Below are 23,443 nucleotides of genomic sequence, written 5' to 3' on the forward strand. Positions count from 1 at the left end.
AATATGGTAGAATTCTCCATTAGGATGGAGAGTGATGCAGTTAAATCTGAACTTGAAGAAACCTAACTTTGATCATATGAGACATGCATTGGCTAGGATAAGCTGGCCAAGGATACTAAGGCATTGATGGTGGATCAACAATGGCAGACATTTAAAGAACACATGAATGAATTTCAATAATTGTACGTCCCTGTCTGGCATAAGAGTAAAACAGGAAAGGTGGCTCAACCACGGCTAGTAGGGGAAATCAGGGATAGTGTTAAAGCCAAAGAGGAGGTGTAAAATTGGCCAGATAAAGCAGCAAACCTGAGGGCTGGGAAAAATATAAGTTTAATGGAGGAGGACAAAGGTTTAATTCAGAAAGGGAAAATAGAATATGAAAGTAAGTTTGCAGAAAATAAAAACTGACTATAAAGCTATTGATATGTGAAGAGAAAAAGGCACATGAAGTCAAACGTAGATCCCTTAGTTAGAATCAGGTGAATTTATAATGGACAATAAAAAAGGTGGTTGACTAGCTGAACAAATACTTCGGATCTGCCTTCACTAAGGAGGACACCAATAACCTTCTAGAAATGCTGAGACAGAGGTCAACGATGAAGAAGGAACTGAATGGAATCCTTATTAGTCTGAAAATGATACTAGGGAATTTGTGTTGAAACCCATTAATTCTGCATGGCCTGAGCTCTGCATCCCAGTGTACATAAGAAATTGGCCCTAGAAATATTGATGAATTGGTAATCATTTTCTAGACTCTGGAAGACTTCCAGTGGACTGCAGGGTAGCTCATGTCACCCCACGTTACCATCAAAAGGTAGGACGTGAGAAAGTGGGAAATTATAGGCCAGTTAGTCTAACATTGGTGGTGGGGAAAATGTTGGAACAAATTATTAAAGTTTAATAACTGACCATTTGGACAACAGTGACACGATTGGTCCTAGTCAGCATGGATTCATTAGAAGAAAATCATGCTTGACAAATATTCTGGATTTTTTTGAGAATGAGACCAATAGAGTGGACAAGGGTGAATCAGTGCATGTTGTGTATCTGGTCTTTGGAAAGACTTTAACAAGATTCCAGGTGAGATTAGTAAGCAAAATTGAAGTTCATGGCATTGGAGGTAATTTCTTGATGTGGGTAGAGATCTGGTTTGTAGTCAGGAAACAGCGATTTGGAATAAACGGGTCCTTTTCAGAGTGGCAGACACAAAAGGTTTTTAGCTTAAAAAGGTACCATTCCTGTACTGTACAGTTCTTTGGAAGTGTTAAACTGGGGGAAGACTAATTACAGCAGTATTAGATAGGAACTGGAGAAATTAGATTGTGGGCAGCTGTTCGAAGGTAAATCTACATCTGTCATAAGCGTCTTTTGAAGGTCAGTTGATCAGAGTTCATGCCCACAAGTTCCTATAAGGATGAAAGTTAAGAATGGCAAGATTTGGGAACCTTAGATGATTAGAAATATTGAAAGGTTAGTCAGAAAGAGAAAAGTATTTGCTAAGGTTTAGGCAGCTGAAATCAAACAAGGCCATCGAGTATAAAGGAAATGGAAAAGAACTTAAACAAGAAATTAGAGCTATGAAATGTCCTTGCAAGGAGGATTAAGCTGAATCACAAGGCAATTTATACATCTATTAGGAGCAAGAAGGAAAGGGTGTGTCCATTCAAGGACAAAGAAGAGAATTTGTGCATGAAGCCAGATGAAGTACTTAATGAGTATTTCACATTGGTATTCACCAAGGCGAAAGACATGGATGATGGTAAGATTAGGCAGGGGTATGTTGATATTCTGGGGCATGCCAATGTTAAGGAGGAGGTGGTGTTAGGTGTCCTGAAAATCATTAAAGTAAATAGGTCCCCAGGGCCTAATGGTGTCTATACCATGATACTGAAGGAGATTGGAAGATCTTTGTGCCCTCTTTAGTTACAGACGAGGCCCCAAAAACCAGCAAATACCCATTGTTGTTCCTTTGTTTAAGGGCAACAGGGAAAATGCAGGAAATTACAGTTCAGAGAACCTTGCATCATCAGGGAAACTAGTCTCATTGGGAAAATAATGGACTTCTTTGGGTCGATTAGTATGGCTTTATGTGGGGGGCCTTATCTCTCAAATTTGATTGTGTGTTTTTAAGGAAGTGACAAAGCTTACTTAGGGTAACACAATGGTTGTTGTCTACATTGACTTTAGTAAAGCATTTGACAAGATCCCTCAAGGTAGGCTGGTCCAGAAGATTAAATCACATGAGATCTACAGTTAGTTGATAATATAAAATTTGCTTGGTCATAAAAGACCGATGGCAGTTGTGGAGTGGTGTTTTACTAACTGGAGATCTCTGACCAGTGGTGGTCTGCTGGGACCTCTGTTTGTTGTACATATAAGTGATTTGGATGAAAATAGAAGTAGTCTGACTAGTAAGTTTAGAGACGACACGGACATTCATGGAGTGTGGATAGTGAAGCAGATTATTAAATTATAAGGCAGGATACAGACCAGTTGGAAATTTGGGCACGGAAATGGCAGGTGGAGTTTAATCTAGATAGGTGCAGGGTGATGCCTGTCAGGAGGTCAAATGCAAGAGGAAAGTAAACAGTAAGTGGCGGGACCCTTAGGAGCATTGATGTAGAGCAGGATTTTGGGGTACAAGCCCATAGCTCCCTGAGAGTGGCAACACTAAGGTGCTAGATAAGGTATACAGCATACTTGCCTTCATTGGTTGGGGCACTTTTTTTAAAGTTGATGAGCCATGTTGCCGCTGTATAGAATGATAGTTTAGCCACGTTTTGGAGTATTGTGCGCAGTTCTGATTGCCACATTTATATGAAGGCTGTGGAGGTTTCAGAGAAGGTGCGAAACATGTTTACCAGGAAGCTGCCTGTATTGGAGCGTATAATCTTTTGCAGGAGAGAGTGGGCAAATTTGGACTGTTTTTGCTAGTGTCAGAGGCTGAGGGGACAACCTTTATAGAAGTGTATAAAATGTTGAGAAGCATGGATAGTTGGAAGCTTTTTTCCAGGGTGCCATTGTCAGATACCACGGGGACACGGATCTAAGGTGAGAGGGGGAAGGTTTTTAAAGGAGATGTGCAAGATAAGGTTTTCATACAGAGAACGCACTGCCAGGAGCGGTGGTGGAATCAGATGTGATAGCAACATTGAAGAGGCACTTAAACATGTGAACAGGCAGAGAACAGAAAGATATGGACCACATGCAGGCAGATGAGGTTAGTTTAGAATAGCATTACAGCTGGCATGGGTGTAGTTGGCTGAAGGCACTTTGTGTTATTCTGTCCTATTGTTTTTTACATTGCTCTAACTTCTAACTACAGTCCGAAGATGTGCCGGTTAGGTGGATTAGCCATGCCAAATTGTCTGTAGTGTTCAGGGGTGTGTAGATGAGGTGGATTAGATGGGGATGAGCCTGCATGGGATGCTTCAAGGGTTGGTGTGGGCTTGTTGGGCCGAAGGGTCTGTTTCTACATTGTAGGGATTCTGATATTCTACTGTATATAGTGTGAAATCTTTTACACAGAAACAAGCTGGCTACATGATTCCTCCTCTTCACATTCATATAATCCCAGCAACATATCCTTCATTAATTGAAAGAGAACAAATTTCCTCTTAAATTGAAAATAACAAATGCAGCGGATCACAGCAGGTCAGGCAGCATCCATGGAGAGAGCAAGCTAATGTTTCAAGTTGAGATGACTTCTGCAGAGCTGATGTGAAGTGTGGAGGGGCCAGCATTTATACAGTAGCGGTGAGGGGGTGTGTTGGAGTACTGGGGGGTGTAGTATGCTGGGAGGAAAAGGATGTTGATAGCTCAGATTAAGTGTTCAGAATATGAGACTGCCAGAACAATAGTGTGTTTAACTGCCAGACTTGAAAGGATAGTTCTACAGGGTCGGGGGTAGGGTGGGAGCACATGATAATAGTGAATAAAGGAAAAGAAAGGGAGTTGGTTCATAATTTGAAGGTGTTGAACTCAGTATTCAGTACAGAAGGTTCTGAAGTGTCTAGTCTGATGATGAGATATGGTTCCTCCAGTTTGCGCTGTGATTCACTGGAGCACTGCAGCATGCTGAGAACAGTCAAGCGGGCAGGCGAGCAGGACATGATTAAAAATGACTGGCTACAGGAAGGTCGGGATCCTGCTTGTGCACAAACTGAATGTGACCTGCAAAACTCACCCAGTCTGTGTTTTGTTTGTCCAATGTAGGCCACATTGGGTGCAGAAAATACAATAAATAAGCTTGGAGGAGGAACAGGTGAAATGCTGCTTCATCTGGAAAGACTGTTTAGGTCCTTGGATCATAAGCAGGGAGGTGGTGAAGGGGCAGCTGTTGCACCATCTGCAGTTACATGGGATGACTTCCTTTTAAGAGCTCTCAGCCACGTTTTCCATGTTTGGTCCTGCAAATCTTTTGTCCTCAGATTATTATCCAATTTTCTTTTCAAAGTTACAATTGAATCTGCTCCTACATCTGATGGACTTTTTTAAAATTACTGATTAGTGGTTGACGGGTCAAGAACCCAGAGCACAATGAGTACAATTTACCCTATCTACTTTGTCCATGCTCATCTTGGTTTAGAATGGCATGTATCAAACCTTTCTTTTTGATCCTGTTATTAAAGACAGTAGTCCTATCGTCTCTAGTCTACCCACCTAACTGAAGCTCCTCATTCCTGAAACCATTTCTGTGAATATTTTTCTGCACTCTCTGAAGCATTAGCATTCTTTTTTCAAAGTAAATTCCATGGATGTAGACATCAGCGTTTATACCTAGTTACCTAGCCCATAATTAGTTACCCTTGAAGGTGGTGAAGTGCCGCCTTGAGCCACTGCAGCCCATGTGCTGTCAATAGACCACAATGCTGTTAGGGAATGAAGTTTGAGAATTTTGACCTAGTGACACTCAATGGTGACATATTTCCAAGTCAGGATGCTGGGTGGTTTTTGAGGGGAACTTACAAATGGTGCTCCCAATGAATATGCTGCCCTGGTCCTTCCAGATGGTGGTAGTTGTGGGTTTGGAAGGTGCCTTTGATGAATTTCTGCAATGCATGTTGCAGATGGTACACACTGCTGCAATTGAGTATTGGGGTGGGGGTTGCATGGGTAGTGAATGTTTGTTGATGTGGTGCCAATCAAGTGGGCTGCTTTGTCCTGGATGATGTCAAACTGCTTGAGTGTTGGAACTGCCCATCCAGGCAAGTGGGGAGCATTCTATCACACTGCTGACATATGCTTTGTAGGTGGTATACGGGCTTTGGGGGGACAGAAGCAGTTTGCATTATATGTCTGAGAGTTTGGGAAGGGGTTCAAATAAAATGTAATACATGGATGTCACAGCTAGGTGGGATTATGTGCTTTAGACATAAAATAACTTCAACAGGATTTGGATAGTCTTAGTGAGTGGGCAAGAAAATCTTCCTTCTGGACATTATCAGACTGTTGAATGGACTCTAGCCTCAAATAATGTAACCTGAATGCCTGTAAGCCTTTTTGATCTGTACATCCTTTGCTTGCTGCCTGGCGTGGTCGTAAACAAAGCTTTTCATTGTATTTTGGTGCACATGACAATTAATCAAATAACGATCAAATAGTGTTTAAAATGAGAAGTTGTCCACTTTGGTAGGAGGAATAGATTTGCAGCAGATTTCTTGATTGGTAAAAGGTTGGAAAGAGATCTAGATAGCCTTTTCAATAAGTCATTGAAGACTGACATGCGAGTATAGCGAGCTCTTAGGAAAGCTAATGGAATATTAGGTTTCATTACAAGAAATAGTGAAACAAAAATAGAAATTGCTGGTGAAACCCAGTGAGTCTAGCAGCATCTGTGGGAAGAAAGCAGAGTTATTGTTTTGAGTCTGATGACTCTTCATCGGAACTATTAGCAGCTAGGAAAACCTGGGATTTATGCTGAAGTTGAAGTTGGGAGGGAGGCAAGGGAAGAGTGAATGGATAGGTGGAGATGGAGTGTAGAGAGAGCAAGCGAGAGATCAAAAGGAATAGGCATTCAAGAAGATTATGGATGGCAGGCTATGACAGAAAACCTGAATAAGTGATATTAAGACTAAGAGTAGGAGGAAATTGGGTGAGCTGTACTGAAAGCGACCTAGATAATGTGATAATGGGCCGGGGAGTACGTGAGATGAGTGACTATGCTAAAAGCAATCTGTCATGACAGGGTGTGGGTTGGGTAAAAAACATGCAAGGATGAAATCGGGGTCTAAAATTATTGAACTCTGTTCATCCTAGGGACTGCAGATTCTCCAAGCAGAAAATGACAAGTTACTCTTTGAGCCTGTATCAGGCCTATGACAGAAATGTTGACATGGGGGCGCTGTGGTGCATTGAAGTGGCAAGCAGCTGGGAGCACGGGGTCATTATTGCAGACAGAATGGAGCCGTTCTGCAAAAGTTTGTTTTGTCTCTCCCGTGTAAAGGAGACCATGTACAGAAAATACAGCAGACTGTTTGAATGAAATACAGGTAAATCACTGCTTCACACGGAAGATACGCCCAGGGCCTTAGATGGTGAGATCCCCATTGCTGGCGTTAGGCTGGTCATCAGTATATACCAAAAACCCAACTCCCACAGGTGACTATATGCCCTCATACCCTGCTTTTAAAGACTCTATACTATTTTCCCAGCTTCTCCATTTTTGTGAAACTGTTCTGATGATGTCACTTTCTGCGAGGATGCCTCGGAAACATCCACCTTTTTCCTCAACCAAGGATTCCCCAGTATTGTGGAATATGGCTAAGAGCCCTGTTGACAACTCATTACCCTTCCCTTCCCTTTCCTTCCACAACAATGATAATAACCCCAGTTTGTCAATTAACACCCACTAGCCTCTACATCCAAAGGATTATAAACTGCCATTTCTGTCGCATCTCCTCCCTTGTCAGCATACCATAGGGACTGTTGCCACCAGGACACTCTGGTCTACTCCTCCCACATTCCCAACATCTCTTCACACCACCTCTGCACCTTCTCATATCTCCACTCTCCTTATCATCCAAGGCCCCAGACATATCTTCCAGGCAGTGCTGCGGTTTACCTGTGCTTCATTCAGTCTAGCTTACTGTATATGTTGTCCACATTGTGTGGTCCCCTCTATGTTGGGGAGACAAACGCAGACTGGGTGACTGCTTTGCAGAGTACCTATATTCTGTTTGCAAAAATGACCCTGAGCTTCCAGTCAGTTGTCACTTCAACATATCATATTCCTAGGCCAACGGGTTTTGAGATGATTTGTAGCTCAGGTTGAGGCTCTGGATGTGAGTTTGCTCGCTGAGCTGGAAGGTTAGTTTTCAGACGTTTCGTCACCATTCTAGGTAACATCATCAGTGAGCCTCCGGTGGAGCGCTGGTGTTATGTCCCGCTGTCTATTTATCTGTTTAGGTTTCCTTGGGTTGGTGATGCCATTTCCTACATTAGCTGGCCACCAGAATACATGAACATCAACTAGCCACAAAACGACATGACCCACTATCACTCGTATCCTTACATACAGATGAGGAAGGACACCACTTTGATTGGGACAACACATCCATCCTAGGACAAGCCAGACAGAGACACGCACGAGAATTCCTAGAAGCATGGCATTCCAACCGGAACTCCATCAAAAAACACATTGATTTGGAGCCAATCTACCATCCTTTGAGAAAAAGTACAGGAAATGACATCACCAACCCAAGGAAACCTAAACAGATAAATAGAAAGCGGGACATAACACCAGCGCTTCATCGGAGGCTCACTGATGTTACCTAGAATGGTGACGAAATGTCTGAAAACTAACCTTCCAGCTCAGCGAGCAAACTCACATCCAGATCCTAAGCCAACATTTTCATCACAGGCCTACTGCAGTGTTCTAGTGATCCTCAGTGCAAGTTTGAAGATGAACATCTAATTTTCTGCTTAAGGAAACTGCAAAATATTGAAAGGCATTGACAAGATAAAGACAAGTAAGGTGTTTTCTTTTGAGATAACAAGGTGTAGAGCTGGATGAACACAGCAGGTCAAGCAGCATCAGAGGAGAAGAAAGGCTGACGTTTCGGGCCTAGACCCTTCTTCAGAAAAATGTTTTCTTTTGTTGAGTGTAGAATGGGGGCACAGTTTCAGAATAAGCCTCATTGGGCCAAGATGAGGAGAAATTCTTTTATTTGAAAGGTTGTGAATCCTGTAATTCTGTCATGGAGAGCTGCTCAAATGTGGTCATGGACTTTTTTTAAAGTAGAGCTTAATAGATTTCTAAATGCCAACAAAATAAAGGCATGTGGGAATGGGAAGGAGGGGAAAGTGTGATATTTTGGGGAGAGCAGGCTCAGTGAGTTGATTGTCCTGCTCTTGCTCCTATGTTCCCAAAAGATATTTTTGGATTTCCTTTTGTCTTCGTGCATTCTTGTTTTGCTTCATTTATTTTCATTTTTAATTCTCTAGTATGATGCAATCAGCATTTTCGTTGGGCATCATAGATCACAAAAACCCTACAGTATAGAAACAGGCCCTTCGGCCCAACAACTACACACTGATCCACGGAGTATCCCACTCAGACCCATCCCCATAAACCCATGTAATCTATACATCCCTTAAAACAATGGGCAATTTAACATGGCCAGTCCACCTAACCTGCACATGTTTGGATGTGGGAGGAAACCCATGCAGATACAGGGTGAATGTGCAAACTCCACATAGGCAGTCGCCCGGGGGTGGAATCGAACCCGGGTCCCTGACACTGAGGCTGGAGTGCTAACCACTGACTCACCACTGAGTTCGAAGAGAACGCACATCTGAAAGAATGATCCGGATTCAGACTGGGTCTCACTTAAATTACTAACCTTTCAGCTGCATCCTTCGTTTTGTTCTCTCCTCCTTCATACAGGCAGTTCTGGATTACTTTGTTCTCCTTTCCTCTTTGTAGGAATGTACTTAGACTCTCTCCAACTATTTCCTCTTTAAAGTCAGCTTATTTTTTTTTCTAACAACCTGTTTGAGTATGTTATGGTTTTGTGTGGCAGGAAGCACTTGAACCTGGACCATCTCGCTCAGAGGGACTGACACTACCACTGTTTCACAAAAGCAACCTGCTCAGACATGTCATAGCACATCTCTGGGGCTGTTGGCGCTTTAACCTGGATTGTCTAGCCAAAGTAGGAACACTGTCCCACAGACCCCACATTGCTCAATAAAAGTTTTGCCTGTCAGTCTTTGATTCCAGTTTACCTATTCAAAGGCCCTGAAATTTGTTGCTTTCACCCAATTAATTAATTTTGTTGTGGAATATTCCTTGTCCTTATCTACAGTCAGTCCCTAAACTTTTATCCATTGGCCCACTTCACTCATCTCATTGCCTAGAATCAGATCCAGCAAAAATTCTTTTCCCTTTTAGACTGGAGAAGTTAAAATCATTCTTAATACACTTAAAACAAAATTTCCAGCCTCTGCCCCTTACACTGTTTGGGAGCGGCATGGTGGCTCAAGTGGTCAGCACTGCAGCCTCACGGTGCCAGGGAACCGGTTCGATTCCAGCCTCGAGTGACTGTCTGTGTGGAGTTTGCATGTTCTCCCTGTGTCTGTGTGGGTTTCGTCCTGATGCTCCTGTTTCCTCCCACAGGCCAAAGATGTGCAGGCTAGGTGGATCGGCCATGCTAAATTACCCATGGTGTTCAGGGGTGTGTGGGTTATAGGGGAATGGTGTGGGTGGGAGGCTTCAAGGGGCGGTGCGGACTTGTTGGGCTGAAGGGCCTGTTTCCACACTGTAGGGAATCTAATATAATCTGTTACTATCTCTTGATATTGAATTAAAGCCCCTCATTATATATATTTGGTATTTTTGCACCTTTCTGTATTTTCTTTGCAAGCTTTTTCTCTCTCTATCTTTGTATTTTGTGATATGTGGAATACGCCCAGCAGTATAAATGGTACCATTATTGTTTCTGGGCTCCAATCTATTAGATTCTGTCCCTGACCCCTGCTTTTTCTCCAGGACTGCAATATTCTCATTCATCAAGACTTGCTCACACCCCCACCCCCAAACCCAAGTCTTGAACTCCAGGAGCACAAAAGCTGAAGTTTCGGGCCTAGACCCTTCATCAGCTCTCTGATGAAGGGTCTAGGCCCGAAACGTCAGCTTTTGTGCTCCTGAGATGCTGCTTGGCCTGTTGTGTTCATCCAGCCTCCCATTTTATTATCTTGGATTCTCCAGCATCTGCAGTTCCCATTATCTCTTGAACTCCAGGGCCATTTACCACCTAGTCTTGCCCTTTTCAAGCCAGGTCTGTGTTATCATATCACATTCCCATGTACCTACCTGTACCTGCAGCTCACTAACCTATTACCATGCACTGTGCTTTCACAAACAGTGCATGCACGATGGTAAACCCAAAATGCACTTTACAGTACTGCAGTTCCTTTCTCTTTGTTACTGCAGTGCTGCCTGCCTCTCCCAGTTCATTTTTTCACTGGGGTATTTCTCTGATTTTACCTTCTGGTCCCCACAGCCCTACCAAGTGACTTTGGATCCACCATAGTATCACTAGCAATTTCTCTGCAAAAATGTTGATCTTGGCATCATTCAGGTGCAACCCATCCAGACTGTACAGGTTTTAACTCTCCCAGAACTGGTTCCAATGCTGCAGGAAACTAAAGCCCTCTCTCCTGCACCATCCTTTTGGACTTGTGCTCACTACTCTAACCTCTTCATGTTGTACTCACCAGAGTGTTACTTCGCATAAGCCCCGGTGTCCAATTTGTAACTTCTGCTATAGGAGCTTCTCCAACACTTCATTATGCCAATGTGGACAATGACTTCTGCATCTTTCCTTTCAGAGGAGACAACATATCACTTGTGGATTTAAGAACCATCTGGAACATCTGTCTGTTCTCTTCACAATACAATACCCCCATTAGTATTACTTTCCCAACCTTCTCCCTTGTAGAGCTGAGAGGTCAGTGAGGCTATGGGAACTGTCTAGTATTTTGAACTGAATACGGTTTGGAGGGCAAGATTCATTTGGTACTCTTGCACTCCATAGCTGGCTCCCCTTGATTGCCTATAAGGCTACCAGTTGCCAGTTGGTCTTCGAAACTTGGAGCTTGAGCTATTGCAACTGACGAGCCTACCTGCATCGGTGGTTATTCAGCATAGTGTGTCAAGGAACAGGATGCATACTCCAAGGTACGAAGGTAGTCTGCCATGCCTTTTATTTGTTAATCATTTTACTGACTTAACTAAAATAAACTTAAGCCTTAAATGCAGATCCACCAGCTGCAATCAGCTGTTTTTCTTGTGCTGTTGTCACTTTCCATGCACTTTTTGTAACATTATTATTCCTATCATAGTGTCACTCTTCCTATATTGTGATGAATTTATGAATTACCTGTCTATTCTACAGGTTTAGTAATGTCTCATGTCTTGTTGCATTTCTCCTCAAAATTGACTAAACCCTCTTCCTCTTTGTAGGCTAATTTTGCACCATTGTTCCTGTCATCTTCTGATCTTCAGTTTTGCCAGAAGATGATGATTGACATTTTTGGAAGTTTATGATGTGAAAGATGGGAGCCTGAGGAGTTGTGGAAAAGTAGAGTAATGTCTGGGTATTTAACTTTTAATTTCTTGGCTTTTTCAGGAAATCAATGGTTTGGCTGAGGAAATGGTCTTTCTTCCAGCAAGTAACCAGAAGAAACTGGAGAAACGCAACCCAAAAGAGGTGAAACTAATTGTGGGGTTGCTTATTGGAGCTGCTGTCCTGTCTCTGATGATTGGGCTTCTTGTTTGGCATTTTCACTGTAAGTATAAATCCTAACACTCAGAACAGAGTTGAACATTTAGAGCATAATTTCTAAAAATCAAGTTAAAAGGAACATTATCCTGACAACAACCATTCTGTACTTAATTGAAGTTAACCTCCTGAGAAAGTTAACTAGGGTGTTACCAAACAAATTATGACACCAAGTTTCAAAGGAGATATTAGGGCAGCTGACCATAAGATTGGTCAATGTTGTAAAATAGAAACATAAGAGCAAGTGGAGGTTATTTGGCTGCTTGAGCCTGCTGTGCCATTCAGCGTGATCATGGCTGATCTTCCAAATCAATAGCCTATTTCTGCTTTCTTCCCATAACCTTTTATCCCATTCGCCCCAAATTCCATATATAACTGCCTTTTGAATACTTTCAATGTTTCGGCAGTAGGTTTGAAGGAGCATCAACAGGAGCAAATCCAGGAGAAGTGCCTTAGTGATTCCGAGTTGGCATTCTAGAGGTTTGTACCTTTGGCAGCTGAAGGTATGATTGCAAATGGAGGAACAAATAAATACAAACTGATGTGTCGTGAGGACCATATTAGAAGAGTACAGTATCTCTGAGACTTGTGGTCCTGGAAGAGAATACAGGCACATGAAGAAGCAAGGCAGTGGAGGAATTTAAGAACAGTTTGAGAATTTCGACTTGAGACCTTGTTTCAGTTGGAACCAAAACAAGTCTGTGGGTGCAGTGGTGCTGGAAGAATTGGGCTTATTATAAGTTAGATCATGGGGTAGTGGAGTTGCAATAAACAAGCTTAGGGAGGGTTGAATGTGGGTAAATCAAATCCAGTAATCAAATGTCATAGCTAAAGGTTTCTGTTGCAGGTAAACTGAAACAAGGGCTGAGCAGAGTATGTTACAGAGTTGGAAATGCGAGGTATTGGTGATGGCTCAGATATGTGGTCAAATGCTTATCTTGGGGTCAGGTTTTACCCAGGTTGTGAACAATTTGATTTAGCCTCAGACTAATACCAGAGAATAGGACTGGAACAAATACTTTTGCTTCCTGTCAGAAAATGTAATTTTTGGTCTTCCTGATGGTTAATCGATGAAAACATTTGCTCAGCCAGGGCTGGATATTGAACAAACTGATAACACTGGAGGAATGGTGGTGAGATAGCATTGTGTGACATTACTTTGGAAAGCTGAGCAGAGATGTTTCAGATGGTTTGGATTAGAGAAAAAAAGACAGGGTTGTGTTGCATTCATGAATGATTTCTGAATATCGAAGATTTTGCAGATTAGAATAGAGCCTGATAATTCTTTGCAAATTTCTACCCTGGCAGTAACAAAAACAAACCTGCTGGAAAAGCCCAGCAGGTCTGGCAGCATCTGTGAAGGAGAAAACAGAGTTAATGTTTCAGGCCTGATGACCCTTACCCAGAACAGACTGAAGAACTGTCCCAAGGAAGGGTTATCAGACCCGAAATCTTCACAGATGCTGCCAGACCTGCTGGGCTTTTCCAACAATTTTGCTTTTGTTCCTGATTTACAGCATGCACAGTTTTTTTTGGTTTTTATTTAGTATCTAACCTGGCAGTGAATGGTTAAACAAGCTGTTCGCTATATCTGTTCAAGTGTGTGCATTTGGATTTGAGAGCTAGCTGAGGGAGAGTAGTTTTAATATTGAACTAGGAAATAAAAGGTGGTACTGAAGCAAACCCATAGCCGCAGAAATGTTATGAAGAAGATTAATTAAAACGTAGACTGTATATTTTAACTGACTTGGGATATGATTCTATCTGGTTAGATACAGAAAGATGGAGCATTCAGAGGCAGAAGTAGGATGTTGAAGGGAAGTTAATCAAAGAAGTGTTCAGACATGGCTTTATTTGTGATGTTATTGCAGTATTATTCTTTGACTACTCTGTTTACATCGTCCTGTCACCTAAAACTTTTCTCCTCACTGCCAACAGCTGTCTTTATCACAACCTACCCCACACTCTCTCATCTACGTTGTTTTAAAAAAAAACACAAAAAAAATAAAGGGATGACAGTGTGGAGTTGGAGGGGCACAACGGGCCAGGAAGCAACAGAGGAGCGGAAAAATTGATGTTTCAGGTCCGGACTCCTCTTCAGAAATGGGTTGGGGGAGAAAACTCTGAAATAGATAGAGTGAGGGGGATGGCTGTGGAAGATAGGTGGGATGGTGACAGATGTGTGCTGGTAGGCAATGGTGGGGATTGGTCAGTGAGGTGGGTGCAGCGGATAGGTATGAGAAGATGGATAGGTTGTGTCAAGTTGTGTTAAGGAGGAAGGGGACGAGAGGGAGGGTTGGCCATGGGATGAGGAAGAGATGGGGAGATTTTGAAACTGGTAAAGTCCACATTGAAACTTTTGGGTTATATGAGAGCACTTTCGAACGCTGATTCCTCCGCCTGCCTGCTCCTAAGATGGGGCGTTCCACTCCCGAATACCCCAAACGTCCTTATTTGAAGGACCGCAACCACCCCCCACCCCCAACTTTAGTGGTCAAAAATGTTCTTGACCTCATCTCTTGGGTTTCCCGCACCTCTGTCCTCTCATCTCCTCACCGCAACAAAAATAAAGACAGAATCCCCCTTGTCTGTATCCCACTAAGCTCTGTATCCAATGTATCATTCTCTGCTACTTCAGTCACCTGCGATCTGACCCCACAACAAAGGATATATATTCCCTCCCTGCACCTATCTGCCCTCCATGGGGACTGTTCTCTCCGCAACTCTTTCATCTGCTCCACACTCTGCATTAGCCACACCACCCCTGGCACCTTTCCTGCAACCGCAGGAAGTGTTGCACCTGCCCCTTCACCTCCCCTCTCCCCTCCATCCAAGGAACCAAACAAACCTCTCATATCAGACAGAGGTTCACCTGCACATAGTGCACTATGTGGTCTACTGCATCCGTGGCTCCCAATGTGGCCTTCTCTACGTAGTTGAGACCAAGCAGAGGCTCGGAGACCATTTTGTAGAGCACCTGCGCTCTGTCCACGACGAATGACAACACCTTCCAGTCACGAACCATTTCAACTCCCTGGACAACATGTCCATCCTGTGCTGCCTCCAGTGTCACAATGAAGCCATTCGGGAACTGGAGGAGCAGCACCTCATTCCACTTTGGGAACCTACTACTCGGTGGTCTCAATGTGGACTTTAGCAATTTCAAGAACCTCATCTCATGACCAACCCTCCCTCTCGCCCCCACCTCCTTTATCTGACACAACCTGTCCATCTTCTCTCCCACCTGATTGACCAACCCCCATCACTGCCTACTTGCAGTCACAAGTCATCTATCACCATCCCACCTACCTTCCTCAGGCCCACCCCTCCTGTCTCTATTTATTTCTGAGCTCCCTTCCCCCTCCCCCATTTCTGAAGAAGGGTCCCAACCTGAAATGTAAATTTTTCTACTACTCTGATGCTGCCTGGCCCTCTGTGCTACTTCTATCTCTGACTCCAGCATCGGTAGGTCTTAGTATCTGACAAAATATAAAAGACTTAGTTCTAATCTCTGTGGTATGCCACTGCTGACCAGGCTCTAGTCGCACAAACAGTGTCCTACTACCACCACCCTGCCTCTTGTCACTAAGATAATTTTGGATTCATCCTGCCCATGAGCTTTTACCTTCCAGTTTCCATGTGGAACCTTGTCAAAGACTGTGCTAAATTTGATGTAAATGACATCAGTTTGGGATACAACTCATCTGCAACAGACTGCTAGTCCTTGAAGAGCTGAGTACATGGGACATAAGAAAGGAGTAGGTCATTCAGCTAGTGTATCCTGCTCAGCTATTCCATTAATTATAGCTGATCATCTACATTGCTGTTTTCTCTACACTACGTCCTGTAACCCCACGCTTCTCCATGAATCTGTTATTTTCTGCCTTGAAGTTCAGTGCCTCCACAGACCCCCAGGGTCCAGAATGCTGAAGATTAACCACCTTTTGAGTGAAGAATGGATTGTCTCATTCCCTCTGAGCTTTGCCTCTATGCATTCCCAAGAAGTATGCTGATGTGTTCCCGCTCCTTGTGTTTTGCTTTATGTGCTTTGCTGAGGTATTACTTGGGCCTATTTTGATATGTCCCTTTTTGTCTTCTACTCCGTGCATTTGTTTTTCACATTGGCTTGTCTTGACTGTTTAAGTGCTTTTAAATTAAAGTTGAGAAGGCGCCAGGACCGTATGAGATGCATTGAATGTTATTAAAGGTAGTGAGAGTGGAAATCACCATAATCTGCCCTGGCCGTAATCTTTCAGGACTTGGGGGAGGTGCCAGAACGTTGGCGGATTGCAAACTTTACAACCTTTTTTTGAGCAAAGCTGTAAAGATATGCCTAGCAACTTCAGCCCAGTCAATTTAACTTCAGTGGTAGAGAAACTTCCAGAAGCAATTATTTAGGATAGTGTTAGTAGTCACAAGGGAAGAAAAGGTGGGTTGATTAAGAAAAGGCAATTTGTATTTCTAATTGGGAAAACAAGTTTACCTAGAATATTCACATAGTATCCCTACAGTGTGGAAATAGGCCCTTCGCCTCAACACTCCCACCCAGATCTTATAACCCACCTAAGCTACACATCCCTGAACACTACAGGTAATTTAGCATGGCCAATCCACCTGACCGGCATATCCTTGGACTGTGGGAGGAAGCTGGAGTACCAGGGGGAAATCCACGCAGACAGGGAGAATGGGAAACTCCACACACAGTTGCCGAAGGGTGGAATTGAACCCAAGTCCCAGGTGTTGTGCGGCAGCAGTGCTAACCACAGCCACCGTGTCGCCCCTGCTGGAGCTTTTGAAGAAGTAACAGAAAAGGTCAGTGTGGGTAATGCTGTTGATGCATTGTACATGGACCTCCAGAGGCAATCATTTATGATGCCACACAACAGACTAACGAGAAGTTATAGCTCGTGGAATAAAAGAGATAGTGGTAACTTAGATGCATAATTGACTGAGTAATGGGAATGGTCAATGGATTTTTTTTTGGTTAGAGCAAAGTTTTTGGCAGAGTCCCTAGGTGTTGAGACTCTGGCTTGTCCTGGTATATAAGTTGTGTTGGTGTGCAGGGGACAGATTCAGTGGCAGATGATACAAAACCTGAAAGTAACAAAGTGAGGAAAGAACAATGCTCAACTTCAAAAGCACTGCGACAAATTGGTGGAATGGGCAGAATGGTGGCATCTGAAATTCAATGTGGATATGTGAGGTGCATTTACCAGCATTTTAGTAGGAAGCACATGGGCAAGCAAGATAAATTAAGGGATATAATTCAAAAGGCGTTGCGGAAATACAGGGACTTGGTGCATATGTGCATAGTTTATTGAAGAACAGGTGGCCAGAGCGTGTTAAGAGCATGTTCAATATCTGGGGGATTTTTAATAGGGGCATAGAACACCGGGAGGTTATGCTCTACTTATGTGACCCTTCTTAGACTTCTGCTGGAATGTTGTGTCCAGTTCTGAGCACCAAAAATTAGAATGTTTTAAAATTAATTAAATTAATTAAATTACTTAATTAAATTAATTAAAATTAAAATTACATTGGAGAGACTGCAGAAGTGGTTTGCAAAAATAATTCCAGGGCTGAGATTAGGATTGATTGGTGGGGTGGGACTGTTTTCCTTGAAGACAAGGCTAAAAGGCAATCTGATACAAGTTTTCAAAGTCATGAGAGGTCTGGATTGAGCAGATAGGGAGAAACTGTTTCTGTACGTAAAAGGACTGAATATGAGGGCACTGTGCACAATTTTGCGCCTTTTGTCTAAGGTAAGATGTACTGGCATTGGAGGCTGTCCGGAGAACTAGATTGACCGCAGGTGGGGTGGAGTAGCCTTATGAGGCAAGGTTGAGTAGGTTTGACCTGATCTCATTGGAGATACAAGATTCTTAGGGGAATTGATAGATTTGATTCAAAAATGTCATTTCCCTTTGTGGTAATTTTACCTGTAATCTGTTTCAGCATGAACCTCTGAAGTCAATGCATGGTCGCAGATCCACAAATGGAAGCCAATGTGTCAGTATGCCCAACTTCCTGGATTCTGCACAATTGTGCAGATTACATGCAGGAAATGTTGGTTGTGGGGTCAGCTAGGACCAGAGGCTTTAACTTCAGAGTAAGACCATCCACTTAAGACACAAACGAGGGGGAGATTTCTTCTGTCAGAAAGTGCTAAATCTTTGGAGTTCTTTTCCACAGGCGATGGCCAAGGCTGGGCTATTAAGGATATTCAATGCTGAGATACTCAGATTATTACTCTGTAAGGGAACCTAGGGTTATGAGGAAAGGCAGAAGAGTGGAGTTGAGAATTATCAGATCAGCCTTGGAGTATAATCAATGGGTTGAGTGGCCTAATTCTGCTGCTACATCTTCTGGTCTTATGGCACACATTTAAAAAGATACAAGAAAAAATGGTTTGAGTCTAGAATATACTGCCTACATGTGTGCCGGAGGCATGTCTAATTGAGGCATTCAAGGTGACATTGGATGATTATTTGCAAGTGTACACGGAAAACGTAGGAAAATGCTACAAAATCATAATACTCATTTGGAGAGACAGTGATGAAATGAAGGATAGAAATGGCTGAGAAGGAGGCCAAACACTTCTATGATTCTGAGGTCACATGGTAGCTCAGTGGTTAGCACTGCGCCAGGGACCTGGGTTCGATTCCACCCTTGGCAACTGTCTGTGCAGAGTTTGCACATTCTTTCCGTGTCTGCGTAGGTTTCCTCTGGGTTTTCCTCCATGTGCAGGTTAAGTTGTTTAGGCATGGGAAATGCAGGGTTACAGGGATAGGGTAGGAGGGGGTAGGAATGTTCTTTGAAGGGTCACTGTAAACTTGATGGGTTGAATGGCCTGCTTCCACACTAGGGTTTCTGCGAAAACCAAGGTGATGGCAAGATGAACATCGATCAGTGTGCTGTAGAATACATAGTTGAGTGGAGTTAGAGATGGCAGCAATGTAGACTTGAGACTGAAGGAGGAGTTGTTGAGATCTCGAGGGTGTGAATTATTCTTGTTAACTATGGTTTGTATCTCTCAGTTCGCCCAGATAATCGAATCAAGAAAATGTACAGTGGTTATCTTAACATCAGCAACCAGCAATTCACGGAAGAGCTAGAAGATTCCGATTCTGAAGAATTTAAGAATCTTGCAGTGATAGTGGAGGAAATGGTGAGTTTGTGCTTATGTATCATAGGACAGGAACAGCATGGGGTTGGATGCAGGGTAAACTTCTTGGTACACTGTCCCCATAAAACGTCCATGGGACAGAAATGGCATGAATCGTAGTTGCACACAAAGCCTTTATGTGGTGGGTTAGGGTGCCCATTCACCCCACAGCAGTAGTCATTGCCTGCTTCTTTAAACTCTTTGGTGTAGATTAGATCTTTGCAGTAAAAATACACTGATTTAATTTGATTTTCTTTCTATACTTCAGCTTCAGGAAACTTACACGAGAGCAGAAGAAGTAGCTCCATACTATGTTCGTTCCACTGTCACTGCATTCAGGTATGCTCACTCAGACAAACAATTCCCACCCTGGTAAATCACAGGACAGATTCTTAATGTGCCGGGTTGCTGGTTCCAACCCTCTGGGTGCAGTTTGCCAGGCCAGTGCCAATTGGCAGACTCATATTTTTGGTGTGACATAACAGGCTGTTCTGATGAATTCTGTGCCTTTTGTACCGGGGCCACTGGATCCTGGTAAACATCCTGAATCTAGGTTGATTTCTGTCTGTTGGATGTTGAGGTTATTCCCAGGATTAAACCTGGGGCCTTTGCAATGCTTGCAGATTTGTTGCTGCTCTTCATTTGGGCTTCTGTTCTATGGACTTTGATTTCTTAAATATTGCATATTTGTAGGATGTTTGCACTAACTGCTTCTGGTCCTCTCTGCAGTGAAGGCTCTGTGATTGCTTATTACTGGCTTGAATGTCGAGTTCCACCAGAGAATGAGGCTGACCTTGACGCAGGAATTGAAGCTTTATCAAAGCAGAGGAATCGCAGGTTTAAAATGGACATGGCTTCTTTAAGGATTTCCAACATGGTGGTCGATCGTAAGTACTTTTTTTAGTCTCTTCAGTGGAATACAAGTGAATGTGTTTAAATGAAGGCCCTGCAATTGTCCCTGCATAAATAATAATTAATTGTGAATTTGCTTGAATAGAAGTGAGGAAATAAATTGTTAAGGTAAACTCTCCCTTTTTGAAAAAAAAATTATTCCTATACCAAAATCTCCTTCTAGTATCTCTCTGATTTACCATCTTTGTCTCTGCTTCACCCCATGTTCTCTCCATTCCTTCTCTCCCCAAATTAGACATGACTTTGCTCTCAGAAAATCATTGCCTTCTGTCATTTTAGTGGTCCGTTTCAATTCCTCTTGACTTCTCTGGAGTTCTCTGCAAACCTGATCTCCCTAAAATTATGTACAAACTGTCCTCATGTTCATAAATACCCCTTGAATTTATCTGGTGTTACCTCTCAATTTCTTGCAACCCAACCACTTGCACCCCACGTCCTATTCCCTTCCATACCCTCTGTTTACCCACAGCGTAACTGGCTTCTCCAAGTCATTTTCAAATTCCAGGCAGCCTAACCTATGGCCTGCTTTCACTACAATGCTTCTCCTAAACTACAAAACCGTTTCAACACCCTAAGCATTTCTCCTTTTAAGACCCTCATTTTCATCTCCTCAGTTGTAAGAGGTGCTGTACTAAATGTGTCTGGCATATGACTGCCTCACCCATTAATCAGCAGCTGCACAACAGCGATGGCCATCAGGCTCCTTTGGAAATCATCCATTATTCTAACATGAAGGGCAAAGGTAATACTGGTTCTTTTTCATTACTGTTAGTGGTCTGCTACCTCTCTATCTGCTCCTGCACACTCAAACCCTACAAAGATCTCGGGGGGGGGGTTTTCATACTTGCATGGGATGCGAACATTGCTAGTGAATTGTAGCCCACATCTGATGAGCTTGAACTAATTACCTTGCTGGGCCATTTCAGAAATCAGTTAAAAATCCAGAGTCAACTATAGGCCAGATTTCCTTTCCTAAAGGATATTGTCAATCAGATGCTTAATCACCAAGTGATAGTTTAATAGTCATCCATCATGGAAGCTAACTTCGAATACCAGGTTAATAGAATTTAAATTTTCACCAGCTGCTGCAGATGATTTGAGAACCCATAACTCCAGAGTATTAGCCTAGGCCTCTGGATTCCAATGATACAGATCTTGGAGTTATTCTCATTTGAGTCTGAGGTGATCTACTCCGCTGCTTCTGTTGCTTTCCTTTCTTCTTGCTCTGCTGTCCAAGATTGTTTAATTTATCCCACTTAATTAGACATTTGAGCACATCAGATCTCTTCCCACTTTGTTAATAATCATTGCAAATAATTCCCTATCTGTTACTATTTCTTTTCTTTCAGAACCACCATCTCTCATCTTCAAATTTCTCAGTCTTTGCAAATTAATGGCTTATTTCCAATCTTGCTTTTCTCTTGAATCCCTTAATGTGTTACCTTTGAACTGCCTCTTCGTTAATCAAGTCTGGATGCCTTGAATTCTTGCCTTTGCATCAGCACTGAAATAACCCTATCCATCTCTCAAAAAGCATCCTCTGCGACCAGGGTTGACTGTCCTTCTTTATTTTCCTAAAGCCCATGAAGCCTTCCTCCAATATTGACACTCTCTCTCTTGTCATTAGAGTCATACAGCATGGAAGCAGACCCTTCTGTCCAACCAGTCCACATCAACCATGTTCCCAAACTAAACTCCCAACTCCCTGCACTTGGCCAATGTGCCTTCAAGCCTTTTCAATCATGAACTTATTCAAATGTCTTTTAAACGTTGTAACTGTACCTGTAACCACCTCTTTCTCTGGCTGTTCATTGCACACATGAATCGGTGTTTTTAAAAAAAAAAGTCGCCCCTCATGTCCTTTTTAAACCTTTCTCCTCTCGCTTTAAAAATATGCCCCCTAATTTTCATCACCTCACCCTGGGGAAAAAGACCCTTGTCATTCATCTTATCCATGCTCCTCATGATTTTTACGAACCTCAAGAAAGTCACACCAAAACCACTTACAGTCCAGTGGAAAATGCCCCAGTCTATTTTGTCTCAAACCCTCCATTTCCCAGCAATATCCTAGTTAATTTTTTTTGAACCGTCTCCAGTTTGATAATAAGCTTTCTATAACTGTGATGTGACATGGTGACTCAGTGGTTAGCACTGCTACTTCACATCGCCAGGGATCTGAGTTCAATTTGGGCTAGCTGGATTGGCCATGGGAAATACAGGGTTACAGGGTTTGGATAGGTCAAGGTGGGATGTTCTTTGGGTCGGTTTGGACTCGATAGTCCCAATGCCCTGATTCCACCCTGTAGGGATTCTATGATTCTATGAACAGGATGACCAGAACTGTACAGTAGGGAGAGAATAGGGCCCCTTAAAGATCAGCAAGGCCACTTATGTATGGAACCGCAGGAGGTGGTGGAGATATTAAGTGAGTATTTTGCATTAGTGTTTATTGTGGCGAAGGATATGGAAGATAGAGAACATGGGAAAATTAACAGCGACATCTTGAAAATGTCCTCATCACAGAGGAGGAGGTATTGAACGTCTCAAAATGCACAAAGGTGGATAAATCTCCCAGTGTACCCTAGAACTCTGAGAAGCGAGATAAGTGATTGCTGGGCCCCTTGCTGAGAATATAGTCACAGCTGGGATACCAGTCGACTGAAGCTTGGCTAACGTTGTGCCACTATTTAAGAAAGGTGGTAAGGAAAAGCCAGAAAACTGTAGACCAGTTAGCCTGATGTCAGTGATGGGTAAGTTGTTGGAGAGAATCCAAAGGGACAGGATTTACATGTATTTGCAAAAGGAAGGACTGATTAGGAATAGTCAACATGACTTTGCACATGGGAAGTTGTGTGTAACTAAATTAATCAAGTTTTTTGAAGTAAGGAAGAGAATTGATGAGGGCAGAGTGGTGGATGTGATCTATATGGACTTTGGTAAAATGGTCGACAAGGTTCTCTCATGGTTAGAGATAATGGGAACTGCAGATGCTGAAAATTCTGAGATAACAAAGTGTAGAGCAGGATGAACACAGCAGGCAAAGCAGCATCTTAGGAGCACAAAAGCTGACGTTTTGGGCCTAGACCCTTCATCAGAAAAAGGCGATTGGGAGAGGGTTCTGAAATAAATAGGGAGAGAGGGGGATGTGGACTGTAGATGGATAGAGGAGAAGATAGGTGGAGAGGAGAGTATAGGTGGGGAGGTAGGGAGGAGATAGGTCAGTCTGGGGAGGGCAGACAGGTCGAGGGGGCAGGATGAGGCTAGTAGGTAGGAAATGGAGGTGCGGCTTGAGGTGGGAGGAGTAGATAGGTGAGAAGAAGAACAGGATAGGGAGGCGTGGACGAGGTGGGCTGGTTTTGGGGAAGGGGAGATTTTGAAGCTTGTGAAATCCACATTGATACCCTTGGGCTGCAGGGTTCCCAAACACAATGAATTGCTGTTCCTGCAACCTTCGGTGGCATCGTTGTGGCACTGCAGGATGGACATGTCTTCTAAGGAATGGGAGGGGGAGTTAAAATGGTTCGCGACTGGGAGGTGCAGTTGTTTATTGCGAACCGAGCATTGGTGTTCTGCAAAGCTG

At 43.1% G+C, this 23,443-nt stretch overlaps 1 protein-coding gene across 1 annotated transcript in view; it reads left to right on the plus strand.

Annotated features, from left to right (window-relative positions):
• Window positions 1-23,443, plus strand: part of st14a (ST14 transmembrane serine protease matriptase a) — a 97,849-nt gene that overhangs the window by 19,128 nt on the left and 55,278 nt on the right. Inside the window, exons 2-5 of the mRNA XM_048562383.2 lie at window positions 11,634-11,793; window positions 18,824-18,954; window positions 19,220-19,290; window positions 19,681-19,838. Coding sequence (XP_048418340.1) covers window positions 11,634-11,793; window positions 18,824-18,954; window positions 19,220-19,290; window positions 19,681-19,838 — 520 coding nt within the window. The remainder of the gene's footprint in view (window positions 1-11,633; window positions 11,794-18,823; window positions 18,955-19,219; window positions 19,291-19,680; window positions 19,839-23,443) is intronic.

This window comes from Stegostoma tigrinum, chromosome 32 (genome assembly GCF_030684315.1).
Source record: "Stegostoma tigrinum isolate sSteTig4 chromosome 32, sSteTig4.hap1, whole genome shotgun sequence".
NCBI classification, from domain to species: Eukaryota; Metazoa; Chordata; class Chondrichthyes; order Orectolobiformes; family Stegostomatidae; genus Stegostoma; species Stegostoma tigrinum.